The sequence below is a fragment of the Entelurus aequoreus genome, linkage group LG13 (assembly GCF_033978785.1).
Source record: "Entelurus aequoreus isolate RoL-2023_Sb linkage group LG13, RoL_Eaeq_v1.1, whole genome shotgun sequence".
In the NCBI taxonomy this organism is placed as follows: domain Eukaryota; kingdom Metazoa; phylum Chordata; class Actinopteri; order Syngnathiformes; family Syngnathidae; genus Entelurus; species Entelurus aequoreus.
Window position 1 is genome coordinate 1,083,002 of NC_084743.1, and position 12,432 is coordinate 1,095,433.

General features: G+C 39.6%; 1 protein-coding gene across 1 annotated transcript in view; it reads right to left on the bottom strand.

The window, feature by feature from the left end:
- The window catches only part of LOC133663045 (HHIP-like protein 1), a 55,813-nt gene extending 47,347 nt beyond the window's left edge, over positions 1–8,466 (bottom strand). The window contains exon 1 of the mRNA XM_062067226.1: positions 7,708–8,466. Coding sequence (XP_061923210.1) covers positions 7,708–7,995 — 288 coding nt within the window. The 5' untranslated portion in view covers positions 7,996–8,466. The remainder of the gene's footprint in view (positions 1–7,707) is intronic.
- Between the last annotated feature and the right edge of the window lie 3,966 nt (positions 8,467–12,432).

Here is a 12,432-nt window from a genome sequence, read left to right on the forward strand (position 1 = left end):
CCTACTTTGGAGGTCTGTCCGACAAACCAAAACAAACAAAGCGTGCATTAACAGATCGATAAAAATCAGTAGCGAGTAGCGAGCTGATTGTAGATAAATAGAGCGGAGTAAAAGTAGAGTTTCTTCTCTATAAATATACTCAAGTAAAAGTAAGTTGCATTAAATTACTCTTAGAAGTACAATTTATCCCAAAAGTTACTCAAGTAGATGTAACGGAGTAAGTAGCGTGTTACTACCCACCTCTGACAATACTTTATATTAGGGTTGTACGGTATACTGGTAGTAGTATAGTATCGCGGGACTATCCATCCATCCATCGTCTTCCGATCATCCGAGGTCGGGTCGCGGGGGCAGCCCAGACTTCCCTCTCCCCAGCCACTTGATCCAGCTCCTCCCGGGGGATCCCGAGGCGTTCACAGGCCAGCCGGGAGACATAGTCTTCCCAACGTGTTCTGGGTCGGACGTGCCCTAAACACCTCCCTAGGGAGGCGTTCGGGTGGCATCCTGACCAGATGCCGGAACCACCTCATCTGGCTCCTCTCCATGTGGAGAAGCAGCGGCTTTACTTTGAGTTCCTCCCGGATGACAGAGCTTCTCACCCTCTCTCTAAGGGAGAGACCCGCCACCCGGCGGAGGAAACTCATTTGGGCCGCTTGTACCCGTGATCTTGTCCTTTCGGTCATAACCCAAAGCTAATGACGATAGGTGAGGATGGGAACGTAGATCGACCGGTAAATTGAGAGCTTTGCCTTCCGGCTCAGCTCCTTCTTCACCACAACGGATCGAAACAGCGTCCGCATTACTGAAGACGCCGCACCGATCCGCCTGTCGACCTCACGATCCACTCTTCCCCCACTCGTGAACAAGACTCCGAGGTACTTGAACTCATCCTCTTGGGGCAGGGTCTCCTCCCCAACCCGGAGATGGCACTCCACCCTTATCGCGGTACTAATGAATCCAAAAACATTGCTGGTTTTACGAGCAGAGGAGCATGTTCGGCAGCGCACAATCACAGAGTACTTACAAGCAGACACAGCGTGTAGACAGAAAAGGGAGAACGGACGCATTTTGGCTTAAAAACTAAAGATAAAGGTGAAGTTATAACACTGGAACGCCCTCAGGAAGAGGTGCTTTAAAACATGGCTATGTAGCTAGCGGCTGTCAGAATAATTGTATGCAAGTTATCACAAAATTTCTGTTCCCGGCGAGCAGACGAAGGCTGTCTTTGATCTTACCAAGCAAAAAGGCTTGTAAAACTCCACTGTGTACGATGGGAAGCGACATGAAGGTGTCGGTTTCTTTGATTTACTGTGATCCACAGGAAGGTCTTGTCTTGACCCGAGATCTACAACGTGGAGAGGAAGCAGGACCTGACGCGAGCTCCAGGCATCTTTTCTTTGAACTGTTTTGTGACCGAGTGCGACAGCTTTTGACGACCCCATCTCCCCTTAGAAACAGCTGTTGCCATGTAATCAGGGAAAGTCCAAATAAAAGAGGAGGCGTGCAACCAATTCGTCAGAGCGTGGTGGAAGACTGTACAAGAGTACAGCCCAGACGTTTCTCCTCAGTGAGCTGAATTGAATCCTGTCTCTGTTTAATTCCTTGCTTCTTGTCTGTTTCATAGATGTCATCAGTGTTTCAGCTACTTCTAAATCACTAATCCTCGCCTCCATGGCGACAAATAAAGTATGTTTCTTGCAAGTATCATCCTTGCAGGGCGAGGAATAGCTAAACATGCTTCACTACACAAGCTAGCACCCCTGAATGTAAACAAAAGCCACAGGTGGATCCACACCCAACATCAACAACAGTGTGAATATATTTGGAAGTTGTTTTAGAGGCTTTGAAGGCTTCAACGGTGCCTTCAAGCAACGTTCTTGCCTCTCAATAACAATTGTGAGCAAATGCAGTTCCCCTTTAAAGTGCAAGTCTTGGACCAGAACCACTTGGCCCGGAAAAGACATCTAAATGCAGCCAGGCCTAAATGGAGGGACGTCTCGTAGGGTCGATACTGTAGTCCGCTGTGAGGAAATGACAGCAGACCGGTGAGTCATGGTTGTGAGAAGTGGCTGCTCCTTCAGACCACGTCTGCTGACTTTGAGGTCTGGGTCAGTCCCTCCGGTTATGAAAATCCTACTGTGATTTGATTATGAGGCTCAATTAACTTGAGTCATGGCTTAAAAAGATTTCTTATTCCAATGTTTCTTTTTTTTGTTACAGCAATTTGAGATTGTTACCTTGTTGTTTTGGGGCTGAATAAAACGCCTTAGAAGCGACTAGCTTTGACCTTGGTTCTGATGAATGCGCCTTGTGTTTCTTACCTTTGCACTCTCACTCATAAATATTATTCATGGTGTCATGAAGTACCAGTCTGGGGAGAGAGTGAAGGAGGAAGTTGTAGGAAGGCATAGCAAACTAAGTGGACAGAAACATGAGAGATGGGCAACTATTTTAGAGACTACCTAGACATTCGGATAGTTTGGTTCATCATCATCCTATTATTTGTACTTACTTCTTTTTTTGTAGAATAAATTGTTCACCTTCAATTCTAATACCTCATCATTTGAGACCTTAGAACAAAAAAATCTCTGAGGACTCTCCCCTCCTAAAAGAGAGGGTTGCTAATAGACTTGTCTAAGTCTAAGTCTAAGTCCAAGTCTAAGTCTAAGTCTAAGGCATAGCAATAGGTGGACAAAAACATGAAAGATGGGCAATTATTTTAGAGACTACTTAGACATTCGGATAGTTTGGTTCATTCTATTATTTGTACTTCTTTTTTTGTAGAATAAATTGTTCAACTTCAATGCTAATATCTCATCATTTGAAACCTTGGAACAAAAAAATCTCTGAGGACTCTCCCCTCCTAAAAGAGAGCGTTCCTAAGACTTGTCTAAGTCCAAGTCTAAGGCATAGCATTAACTGGACAAAAACATGAGAGATGTGCAACTATTTTAGAGACTACTTCGACATTAAGATAGTTTGGTTCATCATCATTATACTATTTGTAGAATACCTCATCATTTGAGACCTTAGAACAAAACAATATCTGAGGACTCTCCCCTCCTAAAAGAGAGTGTTCCTAATAGACTTGTCTAAGTCTAAGTCTAAGGCATAGCAATAAGTGGACAAAAACATGAGATGGGCAACTATTTTAGAGACTACCCAGACATTAGGATAGTTTGGTTCATCATCATTATACTATTTGTAGAATACCTCATCATTTGAGACCTTAGAACAAAAAAATATTTGAGGACACTCCCCTCCTAAAAGAGAGCGTTCCTAATAGACTTGTCTAAGTCTAAGTCTAAGGCAAAGGCATAGCAATAAGTGGACAAAAACATGAGAGATGGGCAACTATTTTAGAGACTACTTCGACATTTGGATAGTTTGGTTCATCATCATTATACTATTTGTAGAATACTTCATCATTTGAGACCTTAGAACAAAAAAATCTCTGAGGACTCTCCCCTCCTAAAAGACAGCGTTCCTAATAGACTTGTTTAAGTCTAAGTCTAAGGCATAGCAATAAGTGGACAAAAACATGAGAGATGGGCAACTATTTTAGAGACTACCCAGACATTCGAATTGTTTGGTTCATTCTATTATTTGTACTTACTTCTTTTTTCGTAGAATAAATTGTTCAACTTCTATTCTAATACCTCATCATTTGAGACCTTGGAACAAAAAAATCTCTGAGGACTCTCCCCTCCTAAAAGAGAGCGTTCCTAATTGGCTTGTCTAAGTCTAAGTCTAAGGCATAGCAATAGGTGGGCAAAAACATGAGAAATGGGCTACTATTTTAGAGACTACTTCGACATACCTCATCATTTGAGACCTTAGAACAAAAAAATCTCTGAGGACTCTCCCCTCCTAAAAGAGAGCGTTCCTAATAGACTTGTCTAAGTCTAAGTCTAAGGCATAGCAATAACTGGACAAAAACATGAAAGATGGGCAACTATTTTAGAGACTACTTAGACATTCGGATAGTTTGGTTCATTCTATTATTTGTACTTACTTCTTTTTTCGTAGAATAAATTGTTCAATTTCAATGCTAATACCTCATCATTTGAGACCTTAGAACAAAAAAATCTGTGAGGACTCTCCCTTCCTAAAAGAGAGCATTCCTAATAGACTTGTTTAAGTCTAAATCTAAGGCATAGCAATAAGTGGACAAAAACATGAGAGATGGGCAATTATTTTAGAGACTACCCAGACATTCGAATTGTTTGGTTCATTCTATTATTTGTACTTAGTTCTTTTTTCATAGAATAAATTGTTCAACTTCAATGCTAATACCTCATCATTTGAGACCTTGGAACAAAAAAATCTCTGAGGACTCTCCCCTCCTCAAAGAGAGCGTTCCTAATAGGCTTGTCTAAGTCTAAGTCTAAGGCATAGCAATAGGTGGGCAAAAACATGAGAAATGGGCTACTATTTTAGAGACTACTTCGACATACCTCATCATTTGAGACCTTAGAACAAAAAAATCTCTGAGGACTCTCCCCTCCTAAAAGAGACCGTTCCTAATAGACTTGTTTAAGTCTAAGTCTAAGGCATAGCAATAAGTGGACAAAAACATGAAAGATGGGCAACTATTTTAGAGACTACTTAGACATTCAGATAGTTTGGTTCATTCTATTATTTGTAATTCTTTTTTCGTAGAATAAATTGTTCAACTTCAATTCTAATACCTCATCATTCGAGACCTTAGAACAAAAAAATCTCTGAGGACTCTCCCCTCCTAAAAGAGAGGGTTGCTAATAGACTTGTTTAAGTCTAAGTCTAAGGCATAGCAATAAGTGGACAAAAACATGAGAGATGGGCAACTATTTTAGAGACTACTTAGACATTCGAATAGTTTGGTTCATTCTATTATTTGTACTTAGTTCTTTTTTCGTAGAATAAATTGTTCAACTTCTATTCTAATACCTCATCATTTGAGACCTTGGAACCAAAAAATCTCTGAGGACTTTCCCCTCCTAAAATATAGTGTTCCTAAGACTTGTCTAAGTCTAAGTCTAAGGCATAGCATTAACTGGACAAAAACATGAGAGATGTGCAACTATTTTAGAGACTACTTCGACATTAGGATAGTTTGGTTCATCATCATTCTACTATTTGTAGAATACCTCATCATTTGAGACCTTAGAACAAAACAATATTTGAGGACACTCCCCTCCTAAAAGACAGCGTTCCTAATAGACTTGTCTAAGTCTAAGTCTAAGTCTAAGTTGTATCAAAACCCGTCCAGCAGTTTTTGGAGTGCAGGACACTCCTCCATTTACCTGACAGAGAATGTTGCGTTGGGTTAAATTAACCCAGCGTTGGTTTGGGCTGATATTTACCCAGCAGTCGGGTTGAAAACTACCCAGATTGGGTAGTTTTCTACCCAGCAACTGGTTTGAAAACTACCCATATTGGGTAATTTTCTACCCAGATTGGGTAATTTTCTACCCAGCAGTTTTTCGAGTACAGGACACTAGTACTTTTACCTGACAGAGAATGTTGCGTTGGGTTATATTAACCCAGCGTTGGTTTGGTCTGATAGTTACCCAGCAGCCGGGTTGAAAACTACCAAGATTGGGTTGTTTTCTACCCAACAGTTTTTCGAGTGTAGGACACTACTCCTTTTACCAGACAGAAAATGTTGCGTCGGGTTAAATTAACGCAGCGTTTGCTTGGCTGGGTAACTATCAGACCAAACCAATGCTGGGTTGATTTAACCCAGATTGGGTAGTTTTCAACCCGGCTACTGGGTAGAAAACTACCTAACAGCTGGGTTAAAAACTACCCAGATTGGTTTGTTTTCTACCCAGCAGTTTTTTGAGCGCAGGACGTCCTTTTACCTGACAGAGAATGTTGCGTTGGGTTAAATTAACCCAGCGTTGGTTTGGTCTGATAGTTACCCAGCAGCCGGGTTGAAAACTACCCAGATTGGGTAGTTTTCTACCCAGCAACTGGTTTGAAAACTACCCAGATTGGGTAATTTTCTACCCAGCAGTTTTTCGAGTGCAGGACACTACTCTTTTTGCCTGACAGAGAATGTTGCGTTGGGTTAAATTAACCCAGCGTTGGTTTGGGCTGATATTTACCCAGCAGCCGGGTTGAAAACTACCCAATCTGGGTAGTTTTCTACCCAGCAACTGGTTTGAAATCAACCCTAATTGGGTAATTTTCTACCCAGCAGTTTTTGGAGTGCAGGACACTACTCCTTTTACCTGACAGAGAATGTTGCGTTGGTTTAAATTAACCCAGCGTTGGTTTGGTCTGATAGTTACCCAGCAGCCGGGTTGAAAACTACCCAGATTGGGTAATTTTCTACCCAGCAGTTTTTCGAGTGTAGGACACTACTCCTTTTACCTGACAGAGAATGTTGCGTTGGGTTAAATTAACCCAGCATTGGTTTGGTCTGATAGTTACCCAGCAGTCGGGTTGAAAACTACCCAGATTGGGTAGTTTTCTACCCAGCAACTGGTTTGAAAACTACCCAGATTGGGTTAATTTCTACCCAGCAGTTTTTCGAGTGCAGGACACTAGTCCTTTTACCTGACAGAGAATGTTGCGTTTGGTTAAATTAACCCAGCGTTGGTTTGGTCTGATAGTTACCCAGCAGTCGGGTTGAAAACTACCCAGATTGGGTAATTTTCCACCCAGCAGTTTTTCGAGTGCAGGACACTACTCCTTTTACCTGACAGAGAATGTTTCGTTGGGTTAAATTAGCCCAGCATTGGTTTGGTCTGATAGTTACCCAGCAGTCGGGTTGAAAACTACCCAGATTGGGTAGTTTTCTACCCAGCAACTGGTTTGAAAACTACCCAGATTGGGTTAATTTCTACCCAGCAGTTTTTCGAGTGCAGGACACTAGTCCTTTTACCTGACAGAGAATGTTGCGTTGGGTTAAATTAACCCAGCGTTGGTTTGGTCTGATAGTTACCCAGCAGTCGGGTTGAAAACTACCCAGATTGGGTAGTTTTCTACCCAGCAACTGGTTTGAAAACTACCCAGATTGGGTAATTTTCTACCCAGCAGTTTTTCGAGTGCAGGACACTACTCCTTTTACCTGACAGAGAATGTTGCGTTGGTTTAAATTAACCCAGCGTTGGTTTGGTCTGATAGTTACCCAGCAGCCGGGTTGAAAACTACCCAGCAACTGGTTTGAAAACTACCCAGATTGGGTAACTTTCTACCCAGCAGTTTTTCGAGTGCAGGACACTACTCCTTTTACCTGACAGAGAATGTTGCGTTGGGTTAAATTAACCCAGCGTTGGTTTGGTCTGATAGTTACCCAGCAGTCGGGTTGAAAACTACCCAGATTGGGTAGTTTTCTACCCAGCAACTGGTTTGAAAACTACCCAGATTGGGTAATTTTCTACCCAGCAGTTTTTCGAGTGCAGGACACTACTCCTTTTACCTGACAGAGAATGTTGCGTTGGTTTAAATTAACCCAGCGTTGGTTTGGTCTGATAGTTACCCAGCAGCCGGGTTGAAAACTACCCAGCAACTGGTTTGAAAACTACCCAGATTGGGTAACTTTCTACCCAGCAGTTTTTCGAGTGCAGGACGCTACTCCTTTTACCTGACAGAGAATGTTGCGTTGGGTTCAATTAACCCAGCGTTGGTTTGGTCTGACCGTTACCCAGCAGTCGGGTTGAGAACTACCCAATCTGGTTAGTTTTCTACCCCAGTGCAGGACACTACTCCATTTACCTGACAGATAATGCTGCGTATGTACTTCCCACAGGTGGCGTAGCCCGTGTGGTCGAAGTTCTCCATGATGGTGTAGAACCTGACCGCCAGCCGATGATCCTTCTCGTCGTCGCAGCATCCGAACTTGGAGTAGTCCTTGCAGAAGAGCAGCGGCTGCCGGGGCTCGAACGGTGGCTTGTAGTCCAAACACTGCGGATGACAGCACCCCCACCTCACCTGGACCAGCAGCAGCGTGGCCAGGGACAGGCGAGCGGAGAAGTGCTTCCGGGTGCATATCGGTGAGGTCATTTTTTTTTTGGTGGTTTTGAGTATACAGACCGGGAACAATGTACAGGGTCAGTACGGACTATGTGGAGCTAGACGTCAGGCATGGTTCAGTGTGGGCATCGGTCACAGGTCTGCACCAAAAAGTGGTGTTTTCTTCCAGAAACGTGAGGTGGTTTGTGCTCCTCGTTCTTCAGTCCTGACAAGAGCGGCCCAGTCCATGACGTGACGAACGGTCCCAAGCAAAACAACCCGGAGAAGATATGCGATCCAGTCAAAGGGAGGTGGAGAGAAAAGAGTTAGTCCATCTTGGAGGACTGGCTTGTTTTCTGTGGACATGTGCTGGCGGGCTGCAGCCAGCAGACGCCATGCATCCACACAGCGAGAGAGAGAGAGAGAGAGAGAGAGAGAGAGAGAGAGAGATTCTTTCATTCAGACTTGCAGAAAGCCACGCTGCAAGGTCCCTCCCTCTTGCCTCCACCTCCTGTCCCCGTCTTCTCCTTTCCTACAAAGACGCGTGCATTCCTTCTCCTAGCATGTGGTCCACGTTGCCCTGAACTTGCAACTTTACAAATCCCCTCCCCGCTTTTTTACCCTCCTCAGCATTCCCAGACCTCCTCCTTGGTCTCTGTCCTTCCCAAACCGACGCGTTCGTGTGTAAGTGTGTGTGTGTTTGTGTGTGTGTGTGTGTGTGTGTTCTTGTATTTCTACCCTTCTTGAGACGTCAACAAGGAAAATTACCTTCCTTATGAGGACCGGTGAACAAGTTAGGACATAAATCATGGTCCCAATACGGAAAACCATTGCATCTAGTAGAGAGTCAAATGCAAGTCCGTGAACATTGCTCCAAAGTCAGGATTTTTTTTTGTCGATTTAATGTGCATACAAAAGCAAACGTTGATATTTGCACCCCTGGTGGAGAAATCTATCAAAATGAGGGTGGTCCCAAAAAGGAGGGATTTTTCAAATTGACTGTGTGTCGGTTTTAAAAGTGCTCCGCCTCTGGTCAACATATGTAATAACAAGTGTGTGTAAGAAGTTGAAATGTGCCACCAATAACTTGAAGTAAATAATTAAGATTTAAAAAATCAATAATAATTAAACAACAAAATTTGTTTACTAAAAGCACTCTTTTTCTCACAATGTGTCGACTTTTTTCTTATAAAATTGGGAACAATTTCTCATATTATTTCTGTTTCTGTAATATTGCAATATCTTCTCGTAAAATTATTACTTTTTTATTTTAAAAAATTACTTTTTAATGGGAAATTTGTCATATAAAATTCTGACTTTTATCACAATATTGCCAATTTTTTTGTTGTTCTTGTAAATTAGTGACATTCTTTGAGTAAAATTATGACTTTTGTCATATTGTGAAATTCCAATTGTTATTATAGTATTGCCAAAATGTTAAAGTTTTCTTATAAAATTATGACTTTCGTCGAGTAAAATTACGACTCTTTTCATAAAATTGTCAAAATGTTTCGCTTTGTCTTGTAAAATTGCGACTGGTATTGAGTAAAATTCCAACTTTTATCATAATATTGCACACGACTTGCATTATAATACTGCCAAAATTCTAAGTTTTTCTTGTGAATTTCCAACTCATTTTTCACAACGAGCTTTTTTATATTTGCATAATATGTATGTATTATTAATGTTGTAAATACACATTTTTATATATCTAGAAAGGCTGGTCCTAAAGAGGGAGGCATTATTTGGAGGTCTCAAGAAGGTAAGAAATACAAGCATGTGTGTGTGTGTGTGTGTGTGTGTGTGTGTGTGTGTCTGTGTGTGTGTGTGTGTGTGTGTGTGTGTGTGTGTGTGCGTGTGTTCTTGTATTGCTACCCTTCTTGAGACGTCAACAAGGAAAAGTACCTTCCATATGAGGACCGGTGAACAAAGTTAGGACATAAATCATGGTCCCAATACGGAAAACCATTGCATCTAATAGAGAGTCAAATGCAAATCCGTGAACATTGCTCCAAAGTCAGGATTTTTTTTTTTGGTCGATTTAATGTGCATACAAAAGTAAACGTTGACATTTGCACCCCTGGTGGTGAAATCTATCAAAATGAGTGTGGTCCCAAAAAGGAGGGATTTTTCAAATTGAAATGCGCCCCCTATGGCCAAAATTAATTAAAAAAAACTAATAAATGTGTATATAGAGACATACTGTAATAATTTCAAATAAATAAGATTAAAAACCAATTACAAACAAAACACAATGTGTCGACTTTTTTCTTATAAAATTGGGAACAATTTGTCATATTTTTTCTGTTTCTGTAATATTACAATATCTTCTCGAAAAATTATTACTTTTTTATTTTAAAAAAATTACTTTTTAATGGGAAATTTGTCATATAAAATTCTGACTTTTATCACAATATTGCCAATTTTTTTGTTGTTCTTGTAAATTAGTGACATTTTTTTTGTAAAATGATGACTTTTGTCATAATTTTGGCAGGTAAAATTACAATTATTATAGTATTGCCAAAATGTTAAAGTTTTCTTATAAAATTATGACTTTCGTCGAGTAAAATTACAACTCTTTTCATAAAATTGTCAAAATGTTTCGCTTTTTCTTGTAAAATTGCGACTGGTATTGAGTAAAATTCCAACTTTTATCATAATATTGCACAAATGTTCAGTTTTTCTTGTAAAATTTTGACTTGCGTTGAGTAAAATTACGACTTGCATTATAATACTGCCAAAATTCAACGTTTTTCTTGTGAAATTGTGACCTTTTTCTTGTGAAATTCCAACTCATTTTTCACAACAAGCTTTTTTATATTTGCATAGTATGTATATATTATTAATGTTGTAAATACACATCTTTATATATCTGGAAAGGGTGGTCCTAAAGAGGGAGGCATTATTTGGAGGTCTCAAGAAGGTAAGAAATACAAGAATGTGTGTGTGTGTGTGTTTGTGTGTGTGTGTGTGTGTGTGTGTGTGTGTGTTCTTGTATTTCTACCCTTCTTGAGACGTCAACAAAGAAAAGTACCTTCCATATGAGGACCGGTGAACAAGTTCGGACCGAAATCATGGTCCCAATACAGAAAACCATTGCATCTAATAGAGAGTCAAATGCAAGTCCGTGAACATTGTTCCAAAGTCAGGATTTTTTTTTTTTTCGATTTAATGTGCATACAAAAGTAAACATTGACATTTGTACCCCTGGTGGTGAAATATATCAAAATTTGTGTGGTCCCGAAAAGGAGGGATTTTTCAAATTGACTGTGTCGGTTTTAAAAGTGCTCCCCCTCTAGTCAACATATGTAATAACAAGTGTGTGTAAGAAGTTGAAATGCGCCACCAATAACTTGAAGTAAATAATTAAGATTAAAAAAATCAATAATAATTAAACAACAACATTTGTTTACTAAAAGCAGTCTTTTTCTCACAATGTGTCGAGTTTTTTCTTATAAAATTGGGAACAATTTCTCATATTCTTTCTGTTTCTGTGATATTGCAATATCTTCTCGTAAAATTATTACTGTTTTATTTAAAATAATTACTTTTTAATGGGAAATTTGTCATATAAAATTCTGACTTTTATCACAATATTGCCAATTTTTTTGTTGTTCTTGTAAATTAGTGACATTCTTTGAGTAAAATTATGACTTTTGTCATATAGTGAAATTCCAATTGTTATTATAGTATTGCCAAAATGTTAAAGTTTTCTTATAAAATTATGACTTTCGTCGAGTAAAATTACGACTTTTCATAAAATTGTCAAAATGTTTCGCTTTTTCTTGTAAAATTGCGACTGGTATTGAGTAAAATTCCAAGTTTTATCATAATATTGCACAAATGTTCAGTTTTTCTTGTAAAATTTTGACTTGCGTTGAGTAAAATTACGACTTGCATTATAATACTGCCAAAATTCTAAGTTTTTCTTGTGAAACTGTGCCCTTTTTCTTGTGAATTTCCAACTCATTTTTCACAACGAGCTTTTTTATATTCGCATAGTATGTATATATTATTAATGTTGTAAATACACATCTTTATATATCTAGAAAGGCTGGTCCTAAAGAGGTAGGCATTTTTGGAGGTCTCAAGAAGGTAAGAAATACAAGAATGTGTGTGTTTGTGTTTGTGTGTGTGAGTGTGTGTGTGTGTTTGTGTGTTCTTGTATTTCTACCATTCTTGAGACGTCAACAAGGAAAAGTACCTTCCATATGAGGACCGGTGAACAAGTTCGGACCGAAATCATGGTCCCAATACAGAAAACCATTGCATCTAATAGAGAGCCAAATGCTAGAGTCCGTGAACATTGCTCCAAAGTCAGGATTTTTTTAAACTAATAAATTGTTATATAGAGACATACTGTAATAACTTAAAGTAAATTATTAAGGTTAAAAACCAATTACAAACAAAAAATAAAAAAATAAAAAACAATAATTTACTAAAAGCAGTCTTTTTCTCAAATTGTGTCGACTTTCTTCTTATAAAATT